Genomic DNA, 26738 nt, shown 5'->3' on the forward strand with positions numbered 1-26738 from the left:
CTCTTTATAGTTTGGCGTTTCAATATAATGTCATGTCGTTGTGTATTTGTAGAAATGGTAGGAATTCATTATAGAGAGAATTTAGAAATGGGCATTTTTCACAAGATAAAAAAAAGCAGGAAGAAAATTAAAGAAGAAAAAAAAATACAAGAGTTTAGTAATGATGAAATGAAAAGAATCATGTATTAGAGGCCCAGTTGGAAGTGTAGAAAGAAATTGAAGGAGCAGATTTTAAAAGAACAAAGATAATCACGTAGAATAGAAACGAGGAAAAAAGTATTTTACTATAAAATAAAATATTAAAATTTATTAAATGTAAAACGAACTCTTACAAACTAGTTTTGCTTTTTACAATCTACTACAATTACACTTTAATATATAATTACAATTAAGAATTTAATTATTACCTTAGATTATATTTGTCATGAAAGAAGGTAGAAAAAACTCTATACTGTCTTGAGAAATAATGTGGGAATGATGAAACAAAAAAAAACAACAGTATGGAAAAAGAATTATGGAGAATAATAATGTTCAAGTACTCTTTCCTCAAATACAAATCAACCATCTTTTAATTATGTTTGCTTTCAAAACGGTTTTCAAGACGCCACAATTTCAACAAAAAAAAATTACACTTGATTGTCCCTGATCACAGTTTTCCCTTGTTTTTCTAAACTCTTCCTTCGATTGTTTCACATCGCGATGATTTGTAAAAAAAATATTCTATGGCGGTCAGAAAGGTAAGAAATTCGCAAGTCAGTACAGAATTATTCGCTTAAACTTAAGGGTTTCTCGAGTATTTTTTATTATTATAACGAAATACACTAATATTTGTACTCAAATATTTAGTATTTCTAATTGTGATTGTTCTGCAGAAAGACTGATTGTTTCAATTTCGTCCAGAAAAGCATTGCGAGTAATTTATGGTAGTCTTTGGAGTTTCTGGTAACTCTGCTTGATATTGAATGTATCAAAATCGCGGTAAATGCTTCTCTGGTTTAGAGTGCAGAAACCAAAAGATTCTCCTGAAAGTCTGTATTTTATCTGAAAGGGACTGAATTTCTTGGAATTTACTTTCCTTTCTGACTACCCAATCGCGGCGACCTCAAGAGTTATGGTCAGGTAAAGAATTCTCTAATTCACACTAAAAGTCGATGTAGAGATGAAACACTGATGAGCCTTCTGCACAAGAGAGGGAATGTTAGAGCTTAGCTGAGCGCCAGCAGTGGCTCCAGCAGATCGGCCTCCTTGGGGCTCAGCTTCTTCCTGTACTTCTTCTCCAACTTGGTGGCCGCCAGCTTGGCTTTGTGCTTGCTCAGGCCCTTGTTCTTCTTCTCCTCCGCCTTGTCCAGCAACTCCAGCTGCTCGAAGATGTTCTTGGGATTCGGATGGGCCTCCGTGGAATTCTTGTTGGCGTACACCACGACGAATTGCGAGTATGCGGAGTCCGAGGGCGCATTGATGTCGGCGAAGTCGCGGAAGTTGGCGAACTGCTCCTCGGGATACGTGTAGCGCTGGACGTAGGCGGCGGCGTGCGGACGCTGGTGGCCGTTCTTGTGGTTGTAGTAATTGTAGAAGTCACCAGTGTCGCGGAATGGCGGATCGTTCTCGCCGTAGAACGTGCCGCCGCGGATCACTCCGAAGTCCCCGGAGCCAAGGATGGCCTGATCAAAGTTCCCACCGACGCTCCGCAGCGAGCTGTAGCGAGTACCAGTGGTGCCCTCGCCTCGGTGATGGCCGGAACTGTAGTAGGGCCTGGAGTGGCCGAGCGGTGGCACGGTGTTCCTGAAGTAGGACTGGAAGTAGTTCTGCGCCTCAGAAGCCGGCGCGTCGGCCTCGTGGGCGGTGGCTGGAGAGGAGGAGGGGCCCGAGGGATAGGAGAGCGTCGTGTACTCGGGATTGGCGATGGGATGGAAGCCAGACTCGGCCGCGTGCGTGGTGTGGTGCGAATACAGGACGGCAGGGATGATGGAGGTGTCGTGGAACTCATCGGGCTCCATCAGCATGTCCGAATCATCTTCGGCAGTTCGTTCTGAAAAGAAGAAGAAAGAGAAGTAAGAGATGAATTTGCTTTGTCACGAGATCTCTTAAAATAAGAGAGAGCGCGCGCGCAAAATGATTAATTCATAGGCGCAAAGACACAACCTTAGCTGATCAGCACGAGTTTCGAGAGTGAATTCAGAAAATTCTTATCCTCCACGTGTGTCATAAATCCTTGAAAGTGTTGCATGGGCAAAAGAAAGCATTCATCGGGAGATTGTCAAGTCCGCGAGCATTTTGATTGATATCTCACGCTTCTGGGCAAAACTGAGGGAATTCCTCGCGGTGGAGGAAAAAATAAATTGTACACCTTTTGTCGTATAAAGAGAAACACGTCGCTCTGATTAATGATCCTTTCTGGCGCTGCGGACAACACGGCATCGAGAGTGGACTCTCGGAACAATCAGTGTCATTGTGTATTAATAATTCAATTTAATATTCATTTCGGAATTCTTTGCTTCATGTGTGATTTATGTAAGCCAGTTCATTGTGAGACTGTGCGGTGAGTGAGGGAGTAGACTGAATATTGCCTTTGGGGAAATCCCTAAAATAGAGATCACACTGAGATGAACATGCGATCTCCTCCAGATGACATGATTCGTTTCGCCAAGAGACACAAGCTTCCGCATAAAATGGCATGATTTAGTGCATTATTTGCTGGCAATGCACAATTTCCCTGTCTCAGTGCACTTCGGCTTCATGCAAAATGAAGGTGGCAAGAAGAGAGGCTCATCAATATTCAGACTTTCACTTCGTCACGATCGCCGATCATCTCACAAATAGTAATCATCCAAATCGATTCACCACGTGTTGATCTCACAAGAGTCGCGGATGCAAGAATTAAGTGTGAAATTTGCATTTTGTACTATTTACAATATGCTCACCGGTTACGACTCTGGGCAATAACATTTTTATGATATTGTGCAAAAGTACATCCCATTTTGCGTGCGTCATGAGAAAGCTTTTGAACTCAAAACACATCCATTGGCGATCTTCTAATTAACACATTCGCATACATATTGCATTTGATTAAACGCTCAGCCATTCATGAGTAATCAGCATAAATTGACTCATTAAAATAACTCACTCTTAATTTTAAGGGAAGACTTTTACTGTTTCGCATTTCTTTTATTTGATTGCTGATTTTCATCTTGCATTTTATTTGTCTCTGAAATCCCCATTCCATTGCCATTTTCCATCCACACACGTTTGGTGGCGTGAAAGTTGATTTCCTCCATCGTCCAGTATTAATAGCTTACAATATTTGTGTGAATAAAATTTCTCTGTCGCATTTTTTCCGTGTCAATATGTGCACGAAAATTGGTGAAAAACACGAAAATCCGTGTTTGAGAAATTAAATCGGACATTGCAAAACGTTCTCAAATGGCATTTTGTACCGCCAGCGAGACAACTAATCGCGAGCTTTGCACTACTGTTTCCTCGGTGCGAACTGTTCTGCTCGGACCACCATAAAGTGTTCAATAAAATGCTTAATATTAAGATCACCTCGCTTATACGGTAATTTAATATACTGTGGCGCTGACGGAGACATGGCAAATTGCGCGGGAATGCCTTCTGCCGAATGGTTGTTCTAAATCAGAATACGCGGTTGTACGATTTTAATTACAATTCTTTGAGATTTCATTGCTGGTGTGATTTATGCGGCATAATTTTACATGTGCCTCACCTTTCAGTCTGTGGCGATTCAGGAAGGCTCTCGCGAGAGAGCTGCGAAAGGAATCCGCGCGCGGCCAATTAATAAATATTGTTGCGCCAAAGTGTCGTAAAAATGTGGCTTGATGCAAAGTTGGGAGAGAGAGAACGATTTGAGCTATCATGTTTGATGTCAGTTCGCCAGGCAATCAAGGTGATTTTCTGCTATTGGGAGAGCCGCACACCTATTTTTCCATCAGCGCGACACAGGCCCCACACTTTATGGTAAAATCTCGTGATCGCGTGCGCTCCAATTGTCTGTGATCTTGAATCTCCGCCGCCACTGATTGCTAATTCAATATCCATCACGCGGCAGACAATGGCCTATCGCAGCATAATTGAAAGAGGCACTTTTTCGCCTCTTCTCGCCTTCAATTGCGCTCGCGCGCCCCGCTGCGACCCTTCAATTTCACTAAATCCTTCGCCATCGAGGCCACCACGTGGAAAATCAGTCGAAATTAATGCCCGCGCGCTGCCCAAATTATCCTCTGCAGCGCGCAATGCAATGCAAAGAATTCCACGCACGGCCGCAATCAAGAGGCTCAATCGCGCTGTCGTTGCTGGAAGTGTTCTTGGCATGTCGAATATTCATCAATATTCACATGTGTATCGAGAGGGAGGCACAGCTGGAGAGACAACATGTGCAGGAAGTGCGGAAAATCATTCTTAATTGTCGCCTTTTCTCACGTAATCCCTTCAAATCTCAGCTCAAGATCTAAAAGTGGATTAATTTTGCTTGAAAGACAGTTCAAACACAGCACAGAGAGCGACTTTTGAAGTGCTTAACGTGCTTAACATATTTAGTAGAAGAGATTGACTTGAAATGAATTATTTTATTATGATCTCAAGCAGTATTTCCATGGATTTAAATGTAAATTTATGATCACAATCAACTCTTCTGTCTAGTATTTTCTAATATTGGGTTTCTGCAGCGAAATAACATGGGGGAGCTAATATGCCTTTAATCTGTACACCACTTCTTGACACTTCCACAATTTCTGTGGAAAATCCTAACAATTTCAGATCTTCAACTGTTTCTTAAACTCATTTCTAGCTTTTATCACAATCTAATCCAGATTTTTCACTCACGAGAAGATTAGGCTCTTCAAAATAATATAGAAATTCCTCAATTTGTTGGAACTGCAGCTTTTTCAATGCAAATATTCGAAATACTTTAACACTTCCATAAAAGTCGTACACCAATTTCCGATCGTAATATTTTTCCTTTGCGAAATACAAATAAATTGTCTTGAATCAATTGCTGTGGAAAGTCCTCTCAATCACCGCTATCTAATTGAGATCGTCAAAGTCGGAATTCATCAAACACCCATTCTCAGAATGCGGAAGACATATTTCACATTGTTTTTACAATAGGATATTCCTTTAAGATCAGCGACAGACCACAATTTCGCAAGATTTCGACTGCTCCTCTCATTCTTCCAATGATTGTCTCCCATTAGGTATTTCTCGCGCACATAATATTATGCAAATGAGACATTGTAAATCATTTAGCCAGTTGCGAGTCGGCGTGAGACGGTGCTAATCTGCAAGCGTGTCACACTGAGTCTGTCCAGGGTTGATTGCTGCACGAGTGCGCACAGTCAATGATTTACGAGCGGGCTCCTCCCCGGCGAAAGATGGAGGGAAAATCAGATTCGCGAGTGATGCGTTGAAATTCCACTGCATCGCAATTACCGGTGTGCATTTGAATTGTGCCTCCCTTTTCCCACCATCGGCAAACTCAATTTCCGACTCCAATTAACATTTTACGCTTTTAATTAGACGCTGGTGGTTTCCTCTACACTTTTTTTCTCCGCCCTTCATGCTACAGCATCACTTTCACTCTCTCGCGTTCATGAATTTATGGGTCACAAGGAAGCGATTCTGTGCATTTCATGCCGCGAGGCCAGTTGCGAGCGAATGTCCTGCTCTGGGGGGAGAGTCAATAGAAATGGCAATGAAGTCCAATGCAATCCAGTGGCGAAAACATCTTTCAAATGTCGTAAGAGATGAAGGATAAAGGCGACCATCCATCGGCAATTTGCTCGTTAAACCATCACTGCAGCTCACTTTGTATTGAGAGTAATATATTGAAAAGCCCCCCCACATGAGAATTGCAAATTAATTCACCACACCTCCTGCACTCCATCGGGTAATTCAATACTTCGAGGCATTTAATTAATTTCGATGTGTGTGAAACAATGAGGCAAATTTGATTGACTTGAATGTACACCATAAAATGTCATCGAATTGCATTTCTTCCAATGAAATAGTATAACATATTTTTTCCGCCTTCGATTGGATTATTTCGCCATTTCTTCATGGGCTATTGTAGAAAATTCCAATTAACCCCTCGGCAAAAGTTCAAATAGGCAATAAATATAAAAGAGATGGAAAATGGGTCAATTATTGTCTTCTGGGTGGTTGCTATTTTGCACATGGAAAGTGCTTTCAACTTTTCATGGCATTTGCAAATGCTGAAATATTTCTCATGCCACACTTTTGCATAAGAATGGAGAGCAAATCCTCCAGTTCTTCACCTCTTATCACGTCAAAATCTATTTTATTTCTACGTATTCACTTTTACCTTTGAGTGATGATCAATTTTAAATAGTATTTATTATTATTTGCAGAAGATTTCTTCTCTTGGTGAACTATTAATAATTTTTCACCTCTGAATTTTGCAAACTCTAACTTGCAACACTACTTAGAGTCTCTCGAAGTGATCCAAAGCTCACGATGTGCGACATAAGAGAAGCGAGGTGGTAATTCAACGGTGAGTACACCTGTATAAGTATGTATTTGCACTATTATTGAAAAGTGCACAATGAGTGACTATAAACATAATCAGCATAACTGTAGGGTGATAATTGTAGGTTCACTTTCCGTGCTATTGTTTGCCAAAAAGTCCCACTTGAAAGTAACAACATTATTGCAAACGAGTGGGCAAAAGAGTGTTTGCCAATGCTGCATAAAATGCGGAAATGCTCCTTTTGGAGCGCCCAAAAAGGTGGCAATTAAGAGTGTTTTGCTTAATGATTGCATTTTCTCGGATCACTGTTTTTAAAGCCTCGCACTATTGCTGCAATGGCGTTAAATTGCTTAATTACCCAAGTTTATTTGCCAGCCAGGAACTGTTCTTGATTTCAATCCATTTGCATTTCTGCGGAAGTTATACTGACCGCGTGCTAAAGCGATGTCGTACTGCGAACTGTGCAATTACATCGATTAAAGTGAATTGTGCAGGAGAGTGAGCAATTAACATGGTCATTAACCCACATTCGTTCGATATTTCTCCTGCACCAAGACACTCCAGCGTTTAGTTCTTGCATCGAAAAATCATAAGGGAATTTATGGGTTAATGGACGGCTGATCGACTCGATTAGCTGACACTCTGGGTCGCGCATGATGTTGCATGCAACTCAAACAAGGCGCTTTTTACTTAAGCTCTCCACCGTTTCAACCTTTCTCGATGGGAATCTGCATTGACAGAGCATCGAGAGAAAAGAGTGCGACGACGGATTCGAGCTTAGCTTTTAATGACTTATTGAAATTTTTCGTAATTACGTAGAGAAAAACATGAAGTGAATGTCGCAAGTTGGGGATTGTTCCACGATTATCGCGATTCACGCTGGCTATATTTAGTGTCAAAGTGAAATGATTTGAGTGACTGAGATTGACCGCGTGACCCGCGAACAGCATCTTCAGACCATTCACTGTCCTTTCCATTTGCCACAATCGCGGAAACCTCTTGCGTGATGTCTCTTCACTCGTGATGTCACTCAGCGGGTGGAAAAAAAGGAGCCGTCCAGAGATGTCAGCTTATGTGGCTAATTATCGATTAATAAAACGTTTTATTTTATTGAATTTGCAAAATGCCTGGTTGACAACGTTATGCATTGATCATAAATCACATCGAACAGCATGTATAGTTAGTGAATTTGTCAGCTTCTTCGCATACCGACAGTTGTGGGGATAATTATAGAAACAAGAGACGACGGAATGCCTCTCTAGTCACACATATTAAGTATTGACATAACAACTTTTCTGCCAGATTATTAGCGGAGGGCCAGAGGCAAATTGTACCATTCAAGAGGCATAATTTTTCACCTCTTCTATACTCATATGAACTGCCGAGGAAAGTGACAAATTTGAGTGTTTAAAGTCCCTCCAAATTGAGTGGCAACAGATTGCAGTGCAACTATAATTGTGCCATTGAGTGTATCGCCAAAAGACGTGCAACAGAGTGTGCATCACTTTTACTTTCAAGTCGACACTCGGTATCGAATACACTATCATCATCAAACACGCTCATTCTTCACACCAGACAGTAAAGTATATAATTTCTCTGGTTACAGCCCAGAGACTTATTTAGCGCTACTGTAGCGCGAAATGCCAGATTGAGAGTGTTTTTTAATTGATATGTCTGGAGGCGCATGTAAGAAGAGACTTTCTTGCTCGCGAGACGCATCACGGGAGGGGGGAGGGGACAATGCTAGCTGGCTTATATGATAAATTGGTTTGGAATATACAACATTTTGGACACACTCACTTCCAATTACACCCATTATTGATGCAAATGCCACTCATTTACCGGGAATGATTAATGATGAGCGAGGAGATTGTAAAACTCCACTGACGTTAATTTAAATTGAATAGGCGATCTGACGAGATGGGACTGTACTTGATGACTTACTGAAACTCTCCATGTTATTTGAAATTTAGTCATACACCACTCTTCACATTGGGAAGCACACGAAGAAGAAGAAAAAAAGCACAGCAGCGAGATTCTGCATTTTACTTTCAGTTTCGAAGCATGAATCGAGTGCTTGTTTCCACGGGAATTTGTCCGATGACAGATGAAGAGATAATTGAATCCCACTTTCAGAAGGTTTTACCCTTTCTCATGCTTTTTTGAGCAATAGCTTTTTCAGCGCGCTTTTCACAAGCGGCTCACTTATCAATTTATCATCTTCACGGGCTTGACATGGGAGAGGAAGAGGCGCTGAGCAGATGAAGATTGTGGCTTTGAGCATTCAAATATTTAGCATGGTGTAAATTTGTGTGTGAAATATTTTTCGCGAGCTTTTGCAAATTGTCGAATTGTGTGGTGAAAAAGTGGGAAGTTATTGTGAATGGGAAACGGTGGATGCCAAGTGAGGCATTCAATATTTGATTTGGTAATTGTAGGATAAATAAATTTTATGGCTCTCAATATTATACGTACAATGGAAGGACATGAATTACACAGTTCAGTTCCTGACATTAGAGGTCACTGACCAACGAGAAAATGATCATATATTTTCCTTTCTAGATCAAACAGCAATTTTCGCTATAATAATTGTGTTCAGCGGATACTTTGCAGTGTTATTTGAAAATAATCATGCTGAAAATGGAGGTAAATGTTACGACGTTAATTTTTCAACTTGAGCTCGCTCATATGAAAGATTAATATTTGTTTACAAATTGCAACTAACAAGTTTTGCGCTGCAGCGCAAAGAAAGTCCCTCACGTGGTGAAATCCAATGAACGGAAGATCTCAAGACGCTGATTAAATCGACTTGATGGCAAAAAATGCGTGAGCATAATTTCAGTAAATCAAATTGATTGCATTTTTTCTCGTTCCTGGCCTTTTACTGTCTGGCTTGGAGTTCATCATAAAATATGACATAATGACTTTTATTATTGTAGTTAAACGCGACGCACCAGTCAAATGCTCACACAGCTTTTTTGCCAAATTAGGCAAATACCATCATAAATCGCAAAATCGCTTCATCTCGGCGGTGTTGGATTAATCACAATTAGAGTATATGATGCATATATGTGTGTCTGCCATGCATTTTTTCCGTCTGCTGGCGCGCGCCTTTCTTCCAGCTTCAGAAAAAAAAACCTCAAATGGGGAGTTTTTGCACGGAAAATGACTTGGCGTGAGAACTTTCTCCTTTTTTCGACGCTCGCACTCGTCGGGAGTGATATTTGAAAACAACACGTCTTTTTTTCGACGCCGCCAATAAATAAAGGTGGTTTGAGACCGGAATAAAACTGCTTTCTTCTCGTCTTGCATGTCACAGAGGCCTGTGATGTGGAGAGCCTGAGGCTGTACCGGTCGTTCATTCCAAGGAGACGACTTTTCTGCGCGCGCACACTGGACAGCGAGTCCCCCGCCATACGAGATGAGTCAGTGTAATTTTATTTATTTATGTGTTATCATAATTTTCTCCATGTCACATAAGATACATTCCTATAGGCCCATGCACACGTCTCGGCGTGCTGGAGTGGAATTTTACTTTTCTCCTCGCATGATAAATGCGATTCGCCCCGTCATGTGGACAGTTCGATACGGCGAAGACGGGTTACATAAAAGATCCAAATGGTCAGAACTCACCGCCAGTCGAAAACGGAAACTTCCTCGTGTCGCCATTGCATAATTCGTTATGCTCATGTTGATGGTAAATACAATTTTTCTGCTTTGCATTTGGCTATGGCACGGATCTATCATCAAATGCACATGTATAAGAAATTAATTGAGATACGCTTCAGTGTCTTATTTGGTGTTTTATATGCCTACAGAGGCGAAAAAACAGTCTTCAGACAATTCAACGCACAACAACCTGTTTACAGGGCAATAGTGTATTATCTCGTCTGGACAAAAAATCAATGAATTTTATGGCACAATTGAACCAGAGAAGTTTAATGCAATTTCGTACACAATTTCCCCACACCGCCAATCGCTAAGCAATTATTCATATCTCTCTCACTCAACTGTGAGTATAAAATATTTGCTCCCCCTTCGTGGCAATCAAAGAGTGACCAAGAGGTGCCAAGTAACAATGGCGACAAAAATATTGTGCAAGAATCATGTCAAAAAATGTAATGTTACGTGCACAACAATAACTTTTAGTCAGTTTATTGTCTGCGCGCCAGGACAGGGACGATTAAAAAATTAGTATGTCTCAAGAGTCACACAGATATTATTTGTTATGCAGATTGAGTTTCAACCACGAGATGGACACCAAGTCTTTATTGTTTGTCGCCGTTTCAATGGCAAGTGCGGATGAATGAGATCCACAAGATTTCGCTGATGGAGTGAAACGTTTATCTCCCTGATGGCCGGAATACAATGATGCCGAGATGTATTGCGACATGGAAACATTTAATTTCAAGTATTTCGGGTGGTTTTTCGCGGCTTTTTAAATTGAATTAAAGTGATATGAGACATTAATGCGACATAAAATTTTAAATTGTGAAATTAACATTTCTGCCAGTCTGAAGAAAAAAAAAACTCTGCAACACTTTCAGGTGAAGAACATAAAACAAATATAATTAGGAATATTGATTCTAGGTCTCACATTTGGTCAGTCATTTTCCCATGATCTTGCCAGAGGCATGGTCGATTGTGTAAAGAGTTTTGCGGATTTTTTTTTTGTTACCTCAGAAGATCATGCCGAAAAATCGCAAGTCACTCTTTCAATTGAAACACAGTGAGATGCTTCACACTGTGAATCAAGTTTAGGTCTAATTGGAGTATAGTTTCCTGATTCCTTAAGTGAATTAACTTTCAAATTGCTCAAACTTCCTCCATTATGTATTCAATCATTCAAGAGAGCGCATATCTTACAGAGATATCACATGAAAGTATAAGATCGAAACATTCCTTACAAATTAACACCGTTTATCCACTGCAATCGCCCAGTCAAAATTTTGATTGTTTTCAAGACCTTGCCGTAAATTAATTTTCGATTATCACTTTAATTGCCCCAGAAGTGTTTGTGTGTCGCCATATTCGTCTAATTCACCATTCCCCGCGCTATTGAGTGAATTACTTAAGTAGCACTGGCGCAAACACCTGATAGATCCTCAACGATAAGATCGCACATGTGGTCGAAAATTGGGATTGAGGTCAGGCGCGCGAAGCCCATTAGAGTCGGAAAAACATAGAATATCGTGTGCAGATCATCCGATGCGATCGCGAGAAATTGCTCCGAATTTCATTGCGCGTTGCGTGGTCAATGGGTGTCCGCGTGGTGTCCATAAATTGCGCCAGTTGAAGACCTCTTTTGACTGTCAAGGCTGCTGAATGAGTTAATTCGCTGGATGGAGCAAGAAAAAAAAACTTTTACTTTTGTGCCGGCGCACTCGGGCCAGCACACTTGGGTGGCGAAGCCGTTTTCTATCGCTCTTGTAAGGTCTGGCGCAAATGTGTGCTAAACAGCTAAACACAGTCTGAGCGCGTTGCTTGCTTTTGGCGCAACCACGCGGACGTGCAACACCGCCAGACGGATCATTATGAAAAACAAGAACTGTTAGACATTTTCCAGGCACGACACAACAGTTTTGATGCGGAGAGAATAGCATTTGTTAGAGAAAAAAATATAATGTACGGTAGAAACGCGATCAAATTCAATTTTCAACTCCTGAATGCATTTTTGTCACTTGCCATAAGTTTTACACTGTCTTTGTATACCGTGAAAATATGGGCATAATATGTACATATAGGACTAATGGCTCAATAGCCTTGCTAAAAGAAGTCTTTTTATTGTGATCCACTTTTGTTCGGCTGATCAAAAGTGCGAAGCTATAGAAAAAAAAACACCCTGAAAGAATCGCTCGAGAGCCAAATAACAATATGGCAAAGAAAATATATAGAGTATTTGATTTGACACAATGGCCGATGGTATGAAATTTCTTGTGCATAATATCAAAAGTGTGACTTATTTCAGCGCGATTTCTCAAGATTGCAATCTCGCCTCAACAAATGAACGACAAATTAAATTAAAAGTTAAGCCAATGATTGAGAGGCCGACATCGAAGACAATTGACTCGCCACCATAGTCAATGACCATGCTTTCGAGACTCTTTTTTGCCACAGTCTAACCTCAATCTTCTGCGGGAGTCGCGGATAACAAATTGATCACGAGTTACAATGACCCGCTAATTTGGGGCTTTGCGCTGCACTCAATTCAGAAGCCGCCAAAACATCAAGTCCGAGTCGTGACAGTGGGGCGTGAATTCCAAATTTAATAATTCACCATATGTTATCGAGAGATCAAGTGCTCCCTGCAGGGCTTTCAACTGTCAATCTCCTGCATCGTGAGTTCACATATTAATTACTGGAGCAGTCATATTTGTCCTCGCCGGAGCCAGAGGACCCTTTCTGCCGCCCCCAAAGACGCAGCCTCTAATATGCACTCGAGAGCTTTCACCGCATCTCAAGTCCAAAGACTGCCGCCGACGCCTCATCGCTTAATCTGTTCGCTGATGAGTGACTGATTGCTCTTTGATCGCTGATGGAATAACGACGCGAATATGACGGCGTGTATGCTGTACTTTGTATTCAAGTGCCACCGTCAAGAGACACCTTTGGCACAATGACACTTTATTGTAAAATCATCGGAGATTATGTAAAAGAAGTGTTCAGCAATTGCCGAGAGAAATTATGTCATTCTATGGATAATTCTCATTTTTGTGCAATGTAAACACATACAGCGTCTTGTGTCGGACATGAGAGACAACATATTGGTCAAACAGTGGAATTTCTAAAGTCTTTTTTAGACCATCACCGTGCTTATGTCGCTTGAATGTTAAATACCTCTTAAGGTTGCTTAGATACATTTTAATCTATTGGGGTTGAAATGTTGAAAAATGACTTCAAAAAAGCTCTGTATAAATAAACAAGATGAAATTCAATATTTACCTCAATTTGCATTATATTTATTTCCTTCTTCTTCTTTTTTTCCTTATGTGCGGGAATTTGAAAAATTTCAACTATATGGTATTATTTATAATCTGTCAATATTCCAAACATGCCAAAATGCCAAAAAATTCTATTAATATCACTTAAAAAGCCGCTTTGCTGTCTCAAGGAGAATGTGAAAAATTTTCCACGGTTAGCTTTGCAAAGTGTAGGAAGGCAGTAAAAAAAAGTGCACATTATTGGTAAAATATTGAAACAGTTTTTCAAGGTTTCTTTACTTAACATCTCTTGCAAAAGTCGCACAAACACACATGAATGCTACTCACGGTGCAGTTGCAAGTACAATAGAGTCTCGGATCAAATGGATTACGGGCGGATTCAATGCGCGATCTATTGCTCAAGCGCCATTGTCATGCACGGATGATTGGCGACGAGCATCGATCGAATTTGGGTGGGTGAGTGAAATCTGCATAAGAATTTTCCCACACCTCACCCATTTTGCCAGCTAATTACAAGATAAATAAACGGCAAAAGTGTGCGCGGTGCAAAAAATGAATAATAAATTAACAAATTTAATCGAATATCGACAAGAAATGTGCCGTTTATTTCTTACGCAAACGCCCCAGCACATTCACTATTATTTGCCAGCTCTCAAAAGTTCATTAGACACCCATTCTTTAGAGTTTCTCTGGCGCTGAAGCGAGAATTCTGACGGGGGAGCTCTCTTATTCACATTTTCCCTCCGGGACACGCGCTAAGTATGAACATGTATGGAAAAAAGCTCCTCCGGTACATTTCGTGAAGTCGCATTTATGAAATATTCACGATTGGTGACGAAATATATAAATTGGTTTTGTTTTATGTTCTCTCTGCAAATTGCAACACTTTTCCCTCCTGCAGAATCGTATTATTTTACATTTTAATGCGCTACCGCATGAGTGCTCCATGATCCGTTGTCTTTTACACATAAAATCAATATACACCGAATTCCATACAATAAACGCACGATGAGTTGTTCCATGTGTTCGCAGCTCTGTTCACATGGCATTTGGGAGAGTTTTCACGGCACGCAGGCCGACTCATGGTGTGCCCCATTGAATTTCATCAAACGTGCACCATTAAGCATCTATCGGGCACACTTCTTTTTTGCGATCCACCATCAAACTGCGATTACAATTAATTTGCATTTTTCTCAAATTACGTGGAGAACACACACGAATTTTCGCCGTGTGCACCGAAAGCGATCCAAATGTATCTCATATCGCGCGTCAGTTGCCCATCAATGCCGCAGCGTGAAGCCCAGCAAAAAAGTTCCTTTTTTTTCACCTCTCAAGCCGTGTGTGCTTCATATATAATTTCCGGAAATGGACACAGTGTGAGAAACTCGATTGTGATTTTTGGCATTCATTCAGTCGGAGCGGGATTTCTCAATTCACCCGGTGAACATCCAAAAGAGATGAAAGAAGTGCCTTAAGAGGCTGCTTAAGAGGCGACGCGGACAAAAAAGAGTCGCGCCGCCAAACGAAAAGAGAGAGTGAAATTGGGCTTTTCACTCTCATATCACACAGTCTCCAATATTTGCACAATCAATTTTCCAACTGAGTAGAGCTGGTTTCAGTGTAATTTCTTCGACTGTGCACCCAGAGAGACACAGCGGCTCGATTCTCCGTCTCGGCGACGATGAAAAACGCTCTGTGGTGATGTGAAAAAAAAGACTCACGTCACATAACTTGCGAAAGTATCCAAAGATTAACCATTTCGAGGAGAAAGTAATCAAAACGAGCGAGATGAGAGGCAGAAAATGCATCGCCAGAGAAAGAGATGTGCGCCTCACAGACTGAAGCATGAGCATAAGAGCCCAGAGGTTAATGTTTGCTTTTGCGTTGAGGGCGACAAAAGCTTCGAGAGCTTTGCTCTGTATGTTGCGTGATTTTGTGTAATCTCTGGGTAAATATTTTCAATTCATAGAGGATGCGAATATTCCGCCCAAGTATGCCCCGCTTTTCTCTACACACAAATTTTATTCAGCAGCTATGCAAAATTATACGTGAATCCTCGATCTCTAAACCTCTTAGCACAGAGTCTTTCGCAAGTCATGTAATGCTAATGAACATGATTATGCGCTCTCAAGTGTCCATGTTCTCAAGCGACGCTCTTGTCGCTAATTGTGCCAAATTTGTGTCGGAAGGAATTGTGGCAGACAATGAATACATTAAGGATAAAATGTGTGAATAGTAAATGTCATGTCCAATATGCATTTTCTGACGGTCCATAAATCACGAAAGCTAGAAATTGTGACGAATGATGATGCTTAGATATATGAGTTTCCCATCTCTCAAGCCCCAAAGCAATTAATATTTTTCCACCATGAGACAGACCAACATTTACGATTTGCCCAGAGAATTAATTAAAATACACATTGTTCTTGTTTCTAGGTGAAGGACCAGCGAGAGTTTTGTGTACAATTACAAGTTTTTTCCCTCTCTGGTTAACATTGCCGGAGCTCATGTGTGCTTACACTTCAAAATGCTAACAACAGTCAATTATCTATTGACTCTTAATATTATTCTTGGGGAGGTGTGTACGCATTGTGTGAATTTATGAATGTTGTCTTGTGTATGAGGGGCAAAAAGGGCACACACAGGCGGAATGCAAGAAGTTCACACGAAGTGTGGAAGTTGTGGAAGTTTGGAGACCTTTTTTCCTTCACTTGAAACTTGAAAGCTCTCTCGGTTGGTCTCAGTTGATTTCTCCGGCATGTATTTATTTTGCAGTCAACATGACAAACGTAAATGGTGAAGATAGTGGGAAAAAAGCCGGAGTGATTATTTAACATGATTCCCAGATGGACTCTGGGAGGTCATCTGGTTTGAGGGCATCTTGACGCTTCAGCCTTCACGCATTTTGCTGTGTCCACAACGAAAAGAGTGGCTTATGCGGTTGAGGTGAGAAAAACCAATAAAAATTAATTGGTCGCCACAGTTTTTCCCCAGCCAAATCCACATGAAGTGGACCCAAATCGCAATTTTACGCCATCCGTGGACACTCGAATTCACTTTTCCCCTGAGCAAATGCAAAAAGCATTGCCACCTATTGGGTGGGTTTTTGTGGAGGGCACTGTTAAAATTCCTGTAGAGCTAATTGCCGGCCACACTCTCCAGCTATTTACCAATTGTAGCACAATTATATAATGACCACCAATGGATTGTGGAATTTTTATATGCTTAAATCAACATAAAAGAATCACTTGCGCAAAATTGGATCATCTCTTTGAGATCAGTTGTTTTTTTTTGTGTAAATGTACACATCAGGCGGAATTTGCATTGTTTGTATAGTTCATTGAATCGATATCATTCTCATCGTTGGATGTTTTATTCAGGCTAAAGGGGGAAAAAGCAGCACTCTCTCTGCTATTATTCAATATATCAATAGGTTATGTGGGTGATGATTTGATTATGTATGAGGAGTTCGTGATTATTTCTCATTTTCACTCGGCCGTGGAGCAAAAGTATTTCACGATGATGAGAATTCAATTTTCTTCATGGTGAATTCACACTCTTGTCGTGGAAATATTCTCCCACAGAAAGGCGGGAAATTACACCTTATAGTAATACATCTTACGAGAGAAAATTACCATAAAGATTGAGTGTACACACTTTCATTTTAAGCATTTTAAGAGAGAATCTTCACGCACTCCAAACATTCTTCGCAATTTCCACAGCACGAGCAAATGAGTCAGGAGAAATGTTCTGATATTCACTCTTCAGTACAAATAATTACACAATTATTGCAAAGAAATAATATGAAATGCATCAGAATTCACCGATGTGAAGAGATTGTTTCTGTGCAAGACCAGCAGTAAATCTGTGTTAAGAGACGAGAACTTTACAAGCGACTCATCGGCAAAGTTGTGCAGATCCTCTTGCAATAATGGCAAAAATCGCACAACAATTGTGCAACCGACTAAGCGATAAATTGAGCTGGATGTCTAAACGATGATGACACTTTGCTTGCAATTAGATAATCCTTTCATATATCATTCGTGGCGAAGAGCGAAAAAAGATCGACAACACGGGCGAATGCATCTTTTGACAAGTGTCTCTGGCATCGCTCGCACCTGATAATTAAAATCTCAATTCGATTGTATAATTTCATTCATGTTTATGAGCTCGGTCATCAGCCCATAGACAGGAGAGAGCGGAGAGTCGTGATGTCTGGGATGAAAAGCAACTCATTAACATACGCAGAGACTTTGTTGGGTGAAGAGGTTCAGTAAAATTGAGATAGCTCACCTATTATTTCATCTGCAATTAAATAACACTTAAATGTGTGGTGGCCTCCGTGTAAAACTTTTAATCACTCTATTTGGCATATGTGCAGCCATTAAATTGAGCAACTCCTTAGCCAAATGGCTGCGTCAATCTATTGAGAAAATGACTTACTTTCTGATTTTATGACTTTATCGCGGGCTTCATAAATCACTGTGGATGGTGTAAAGCTTATTGTAAATTGTAAATCACTGGCAGTTTCCGGGTATGCTGAAGTGACTAAAGAGATGAATTTCTCTCGTGTGCGAGGGTGCCATGCGAGTTCTCCTGTCCTCGTGACAAGGTCGCTTGAACATTAGTCAACTTCGCTGCCCACCTTTTTGTGAAAATTTATGGAAACCGGCGTGAGAAATGATCTAAAATTGCCTCATCATTCTTTGTGAAATTCAACTCAATAAGAGAGCGCAAATAAATCAATTTGTCATAAAAATAGACCTAATAAAAATTCACTTTACCAACTGACTTGGTAGCAACAATTCGCTTTTACAGCATTTTACAATTTTTATTGGCAAACAATTTGTGGAAAGGCATTTTTTCTCTCTCTCTATTTCTTCCCTCTAACACACCTTTTCCACGAGTTGCAGTTGAACAAGTCTTTGGAAGGCGGCAAAAAAGTGATATTTCTTTCCAAGTGAATAACATTAGATTTTTGCTTGAAGGACAACATTTGTGCGCGGAGTGTGTTAAATCAACACTAATTAATTGTATTTCCAAAGCAACACCCTGCAAAAGTGAAAATTTTTACTTCTCCAATTGGACTCACATAAATTCACAAGCACAGTGTGGGTTGGCCAGAGTGTCTTGCAGAACAGAGATTGCGCACTCATTCATAGAGACGCTAGACTTGGTGAATTGCATTGAGCAGTCAGTTCGAAGCATGCTGTATTTTAATACATTGAATTTATTGTACTTATCTTTTCTTTTTTCTGTGTGTAAACACAGCTAATAATGCCATGCAATTAACTAATTACAGGCATCCGTTGAGAGGAATAAATTATTTTAAGTGCAACTCGCGGAGAGGGAAGAATGTGTAATTTGATCACTTTCACACAAACATTGGCACAAGGCATCAGCTTGGGTGTCAACTATAAGTACCTTTTGATTTTAATTTAACAGCATCGTTAAAGTCTTGCATTATGACTCCCCTGAGGTTGGAGGAGCCCAACGCCGAGATACAGATCTCCTCGAAATGTGGTGGCACATAAATTGTCCCCAGTGAATTGCTATCTTGCATTTTCAACACTCTCTTCGGCGCACAAAGTGTGCAATTCATTGTTTATATGAAATTCTGGCGTGTAACTTATCTCCAATCAATGGATGCTTGCCTAGCCTGTACTGTAAATTATGCCATACTCTTTTTTCTTTCTTACTTATCCTCCAACTAAATACCACGCGTGCTGTAAAATTCTTCGTCAATTTTGACGAGACTTTTCATGCTCACAGTGGATGCAGAAAAACGTAAGATCACGAGTTAATTTGTTGTGTTCGCGACACTGGAGTCAAAGCTACAGCGAAGAGATTATAAATTTCAATGAAAATATAGAGTATCGCAGAGGAAGTAATATTGGCTCTCATGCATTTAATACGGCGGAAGTTAATTTACAAACCACAGTATTTGTTAAATAATTTGTGATTTTACTTACAATTTCAATGGTAATACTAGCAATTTCATTACTCATGTATTCATCAGTCGAAAGTATGAAAGATTTCAGTGCAAATTTATGAACAATTTACTGAAACATTTCAGTTATGCCACACCGCCTATCTCCAGTCTTATCTGTTGGCTCATGTTAAAAGTCGAAGCCAGAAAGTATTTGTGTGTTTGCCTAGATGTCTGAAAAGGCTAGCAGGTGAATATTTTATAAATTTATGGACCGCGATCTTGCATTTCACTGGCTACATGTTGCGCATTCTAATACCTCGCGTCGCTTTTTTCTGCACCTACCCTACATTACACCTCCCAGCCAGCGTAACCCACACAATAAAACCTACAAAAGGTCTCTGCTGCATAGTTTTTCAACCTCCCGACAAATCTCTTTTAATATAAATCTCAGGTAATAATCAATGACCGGGTTAGGTATTCAACTGTAAAAGACTCGCCATGGAGTGCAGGAGGCAAAATTAATGAAATAGCCACAATTCTGGCATGATTTGTACAAATTGCCCGTACTTTACCTCTTGCGGAGCAATTAACCATTTGAAATTGGACTGCGGCCAAAATGTGGGGCAGTGGAGACGCCCGGTGAGCAACCCTATTGCGAAGTGGATCATTTTTTCTCTCACGTGGGAGCTGCGCGACATGTCGCATGCGACTCATCAATGACGTGTTGGCCTTCATCACAATACGCGTATTGTTATTAATTATCGACGTATTCACTCATATGTGCAATCGGACAGAGAAATGTGTGTATTGAGCAATTTTCATGGCGTTGGAGTTGAAGAAACACACCTCGCCAAAATGTTGAGATACACTCTTGAGAACAATTGCAGTGTAAATTCGTGCTGTGTCCATGAAAACAGTCACCCAAAAGAGGCACTCCTCTGCGGTTGCCGAAGATGAGCATGAAATTGAAAGTGAAGCATATCATGCTAGCAATGGGGCGCAGAGCGCCCCACTTAACTGGAGGATTGAAAAGTTAAAAATTTGCTGTTAGCAGCAAAAGTAAGAGAAGAAGAGATGTTGAAAAAGATTGCACATTGCCGAATGGCATCTTTGTAAGCGAGCTATGGCTCTAGCCAGTGCAATTGCCGAGTCTCCTATGCACACTTCGCTTCACATATAGGGATGGGAAGACAGCACAGTGACAAGTACCACCCACATTCGCCATATCGCATATGGGCTTGTTGGCAGACAGAGCTGCCTCTTGTGGCCACTATATTTCTCACATGGTCTCGCGCATTGCAAGTGAAATGAAAGAGATCTCTTGTGACCTTCTCGGAGCTTTGAAATGTTGCTGCAAATTGAGGAAATCGCACTTCTATTCGCAACAATATGAAATGAACACACAACATCGCACCGATCGTGCCAAAATGTGTGCGCGCGCGAATTACAATGTGAGAATGTGGAAACTGGAACTGATAGGAAATATGCAATGCGACAGGTTGGTCGATCGACGCATTGCAGAACTTCTTATTTATGTGATGAACGTGAGGGATATTAAGTGGGACAGGGAGGCGAAAAAGCCTCTCAATTACACAGTAAACCTTGGACACTGTATTTGGCACCACATCGCATATGTGATCGTAATTGAAACTCCAATCAATCAATAAGTGCGAGTCATATTTGTGAAACTGTGCCTAAAAATCAGCAAAGGCATTAATTCCTTGTTGTAGGTGCAGCCCAATTTAATGTATAATTAATTACTAATACCATTCTTGGGGTTTGTCCGTATTGTACAAGTGTGCCAACATGAGCAAAAACGCGCGGATCAGCCACACAAAAAAGCACCACCGAATATCACCCAAAATCGTATTCATCATGAAATTCAATAGTTCACAGAGAGGAGTGAAATAATCTCATGTGATCGGCTGTGTATGAATTCGGAAATCTCCACGTTGATCTTTTTTGCATGGCGCTGTGGCATAAATTCAATTGCCACACATTTTGCGACATGACACTGGTTCAGGAATGTTCCTGCCCTGCACTAGGCAAATGTCAGTGTTACAATGAATCATATATCTATATGTGATCTCTCTCGTCTTCCACATCTCCCGACTTTGGCGATCAAGAGAGTGAGAGAGAGAGAGCATAAATGCATCGCCCAGCACTCCCTCAACACTACTGAGCAACATGCTGTACATTTGCTATTAACATTGTAATGCCAGGGAAAGAGCATGAATATGGGCGAATCTATGCAGAGATTGCAGTAACGAGATTATTTGAAAAGCGTTTGATGCCTAAAAAACAGTGCTCAATTTGTGTCTAAAGTCATATTTCACATTTTATTCCTAATGCCAAGATGAAGACAGGCAATTTGAGATAATTGAAACAATTTTGCAGACTTGTGCTGAATTTAATTTTCCCACACAATGAGCAATCATTTGCAGGAACTATCAATTTGCGTGATTTAACATGTGAAATTCGCATTTTTGTCATTAGCCAAGCAATATCCTGGAAAGGTTTTTGTCACACAATTTGATTGATCACTGAAAATATGATTATTTTGACTGCCGTTCGAGCAAAACGATCAGTCAAAGATTTTATCATTTGTTGAAAATATATGTGATAGAGTGAAACGGATCTGCGCGGCGCAGAATTATCATTTATTTAGAGTATGTGTAGCTAATATGAATGAAAGAAACAATGCAATGCTTGTGCATACATAAGTAATTTACATAGCTTCATAGAACAGTCGAATGTTTGTGTGACTTTTGGAAAAAGAACACCTTTCTAAAGGTCTTGGTACTTTGATTTACAAATTAGTCATTTAACGAGCATTTCTCTCAATGCTCGAGAATTCATTTGAATACATTTCTTACCGGCAAAAGTGGACAATCTCTTAGAAAGGGTCTCTTCTGTGAATTATACAGAATGATTTATCCGTTTGCTGATGTCAACAATTTATTACACACAATTCATATGTTAATGCGCTTTAAATGGTGTACTAAACCACCCATGTCTATTCTTGATGTTTCACGAGCTTCTGGATTTTGCATTCCGCGGCCGATCTTAAATGCGATCCATAAAGCGGACGTCAAGGTTTTCGGTGGATTCATTTTGTGCGTTCTCTCAGTCATTCTTTCTAAATTATTCAACTCTTGGGCATGGACATTGCATCTCATAAACAATTTAGCCATGTGTTATTTTAAGCACCATTTATCCCTGACAACGAAACTGTGTCTCACTTGGAAGATAGCTCGACGTGTGAGATCTGTCGTGACAATCTCTTTTTTCTGCCTACAGTCAGTAGTATTAAATACATCTCAATGTTCTGAAATCTATAAAAAAAGCAGCAGAAATGAGGAGGTAGTTTTTAACACTCCAGCAACTGACCTAATTGAGGATACGAGTTTTCAGTGCTTCTTTTGAAACTCCAATGGTGTTTTCTCCAAGCCAAAATCGAGAGAAATATCCAGGTATTGCGGCGTGGATTACGTTAGCTGGCATAACCTTGTATTTAATGTTTGATATTCCTTGGTTCTCATAGTTTACTACACAACAATTGCGAATTTTCAGTCAATCGATGATATTTCACTGGCACACCAAAAGTTCAATATCCATTCGAAAAGTACATTTCCATGGTGGCTTTTTCGTGCCTCTCGAAGATGTTTATTTCTTCTCGATTGCAGCAACAAGACTTCGTATACAGTTTGAGTGGTTTGGATGTAAAAGGTGCACGATTGAGCATTAAGGTGAGAGGATCATTTTCAAATCCTGTGCATCGTTAAAATGTCATTATTGTGTCACACACCAGATGCTCCAGATTCTAAATCACACATTTTGCCAATGCAGAAACCCACTCAATTGCCGCTTGCAGTGATGCATCGAGAAACGCACAAGTCAAAAATTGCAAATGTCGAATGCGCGAGAGATTATGTGTGATTTTCACAAACAATAGACATCATGGTAATTGAGGAGTTCCACTTTGTCTCTCTACCAGTCCAAGGGTAAATAATGCGAAGGTGCTCCTTTGCCAGCAATGGCTGGAGATCGAAAAAAGAGACATGCCACGATGTTCTTTTGCGTAATGAATAATTTATCGACCACTCACGTGCATGCCATCAGGGCCATGTGAGTTCCAGCCAGCACTCAAATTGATCTCCCATTCCTATTGCAGTTGAGCCACAATATCAATTATTTGTGATTATTATATGGGTTGCCTTTTGCAGTATTGCTCCATTTTTCGCAATTTTCCGCACACACACACACACACACACACCACAGATCAATGGTGATTTCGTGTATGCAAATCATTGATATTGATCTCATGTCGTGCCTCTCCTATTCTATATTCGCCTGCTCTTGCATTCGGAATGCATTTTCTGCCCAAGCCTTCATCAATACCGTCAAATTTTTCTCTCTTAATTGAGTCATTCACCGAGACATGTGCAGACATAGATTAATGATGAGGAAAATGCGACGATTTTTCCACCCACACACATTTTCTCACAGTCATTTCGCTGACAATGCAAGTAATCAGAGAAATTACGCGCCAACATATTAAACAAATGCTTCCTAAGTGAGTGTTAAGTATATACATTCACTTTCACCCTCACCAGCAATCAACAGGTGTTTAGAGTCTCCTTTTTCCTACGTTTTATTGTTCACTTTGCCTTCCTTACCAAACACATGCAATTTAAAGTTAGAAATTTAAAAAAATGTAATTAGGAAAGGGTTACTTTTGGGGTTATTTTTTACACCGTTTCACATAATTCGCAGCATTTCTCCCAGTGCATTAACCACAGAAATCAATTTCAATTTCTATTACCGCACAAAATCTCAGCGGAGGGTTCAAAATCGAAAGTTGAGACATAATTAAAAACCGCAGAGTAGAAAAGTGCTGATTATGTACGCAAAAGTCCCTAAATATTAGCAAGAATCGTCATTAATTTACATTATAATCGATTGTATAATGTTTCCCTCTATTTATGATTATGTAAATGATAATTCAACGGGCGTAGATGTAAGATCCATCGAGGGGAAAATTAATGCTCAATGAGTTGATGTAGTACAAATTTTCGGAAGAGGAAATACACTTTGGGGCGAAGTTGCACAGCTATTTGCTGGTTGTCTTTCAAATAATCACTCGCTTCATTTAGAGTCCATAAGTGGTTGCGCAATGCATATCGATTGAAGACAAGCCGAGCCACTGGATTTGCTGCTCCGTCATGCCGAAACGCTGGCTGAGGATGAACTGCAAAATGCTGAAAAGCCGCGGGCTCGGATTCTGGGAAAATGCTCCAAAGTGACGTGGCGTTCAGTGGGTGGAAGCACGCACCTCGGCTTGCATTATTTCAGGTATTATCCGTTGTCTGTGACTTATTTAACAGTTATAAGTTCTCGATGGCAATGAAGGCGGTTAATCAACTTTTATAGTAGCCAGCATGGAGAGTCCAGCGCTATACTTCTGGTCTTTGCCAATAGATTGATGGAGACGGGAAATAAATTTATACTGATTTCATATAATGCCTTGCCAATTGAATTGCTGGTATTGAGCAGTGAGTTTGACTGTAACTATTTATGAGTCACATTAATTTTATTTAATTTAGATATCGTGCGGGTGGCTTTTATGTTATTCACATGGAATTCGCTGTGAGACACCAAAGAGGTCAATTTACTTGTTTCGATTTCGTGTGACATTTCCAATTGCGGAGGCAATTCTATATATTGAGCTCATGGGAAAAAGCTCAATGAAGTAGTAACATTACTATTCAAAGAAATGGCAATAATTCCAATTGGACACACAAAGCTTTTTGTGCGCGATAAAGGCGCCTTCGAGTGTTGAGAGGCGTCTGGCGTGCATTAACTTGCAATTTGCAGTGTTCCAACCCGTGATCTAATTTGCGTTCACCGAAGGTCACAAAGACCAGAAGTGGATGCACTGTTATCTTAAGAACATGCCTCAGCAGAGTAGCAAATTGGTAGTCAATTGTGGGATGGGATCCCACAATTTTGCAAGAGAGATGAGAGAAATTTTCCAGGAAGGTGAGACTCTGCGATACTCTCAATTTGATTTAATGAAGGTCTTAGAAATTACCCACGAAGTAATGAAGAAATGAGCAAAATCTGAGTCGATAATGCGAGTGGCGATAAACAAAGAAATTACTTAATAGTTGTTGGTTCAAGAGAGCATGCCTAAAGTACAAGGTAGCAGTGGATATTTTTTCGCATTGACCAGTCAAGAAATTGCAGCCAATAAACCAATCAAGCACGTCTCAATCTTACGACTCATTCAATCAAAGTGCATGGACTCCGTTGCGTAACCGTTGGTGGGTCTAATTCCAAAATTATCTAATATAATCGCAACTGTAAGAATAATTACTGAAAAAGCGGGAAGGAAAATCCATAAGACCAGCGGTGGTTTCCTGCTTTCATCAACTTATTTTCGCCGTCTTTACTGTAATTTTTTGGGGCGCGATTATCCGCCCAAAGCCGAAAAACCATTTAAATCCAATTCAAATTTATACACTGAATAAACAAACTATTTTTTTCACGACGCTAAAACACTATACGAAGAAAGTTATGTAAAAGCCACTTGTTTCCTGGCCATTTCCAACGCACAATCGGCAAATTCGAAACCAAAAGACTCACCGACATTTGTCGAGGCATCGGCAGAGGATGTCTCTTTAGTCTCGGCCTCCTTTTGACGTGTTGGCACTCCGCTAATCCCATTGATCACCAGCAAGAAGGTGAGAAGCAAGACCACAGAACACTTCATTCTAGTTTGAGAGTCAGAGCTGAACACGGGCAAATATTCAGTGGCGATACGAAAGCACATTTACTTGGCGAAATTGGCAAGAAAGCGTGTGGCCACAGCGCTCAACAGGTCGCCATGAAAGCACAGCTGCAACTAACTGTTGGGAAAAATCCAAACAGACCTCAACTGTTTACTTCTTAGACGCGATTCTCTCCCACTCTCTCAACTCTCTGTCTCTCTTGCGCTCTCCTCTCTGTTTTGGCGATGTTTGAGCGGCTCGAGCACATTTCACTGAGAGTCTCTCTCTCTCTCAGTGAATTTACATACAATTGAGCGTGAGAACACTTTCTACTGGCTGAGACTGCTGATACGGTGAATCTCTTTAGAGCTCTCTTGGCAAATCATTCTCAGATTCGAATACGGATTAGAGGTACATTTTTAAAAATATTTGCGTCATTATTTAGCGGTGAATTTTAATTTTTCGCCCAAATCTGATAAAAATATTTTCGGTTTGTTTGTTGCAAATTTTGCACTAAATTGGCTTGGAAAAGGACGGACTTATTCAGTGTTTTCCTTGTCATTGTTCTTGGATGAACTGGATTGAGACTG

The 26738-nt window shown here is 40.4% G+C and overlaps 1 protein-coding gene across 1 annotated transcript; it reads right to left on the minus strand.

Annotated features, from left to right (window-relative positions):
• Positions 1–1199: 1199 nt before the first annotated feature.
• On the minus strand, positions 1200–26278 carry LOC132261104 (uncharacterized). The gene is made up of 2 exons (XM_059759661.1): positions 26024–26278; positions 1200–2029 (listed from the first exon to the last, which is right to left on the minus strand). The coding sequence occupies exons 1-2, from the start codon at positions 26208–26210 to the stop codon at positions 1206–1208; spliced, it is 1011 nt and encodes a 336-aa protein (XP_059615644.1). The 5' UTR covers positions 26211–26278; the 3' UTR covers positions 1200–1205.
• Positions 26279–26738: the final 460 nt, after the last annotated feature.

The sequence above is a fragment of the Phlebotomus argentipes genome, unplaced genomic scaffold (assembly GCF_947086385.1).
Source record: "Phlebotomus argentipes unplaced genomic scaffold, Phlebotomus argentipes genome assembly scaffold_18, whole genome shotgun sequence".
Lineage (NCBI taxonomy): Eukaryota > Metazoa > Arthropoda > Insecta > Diptera > Psychodidae > Phlebotomus > Phlebotomus argentipes.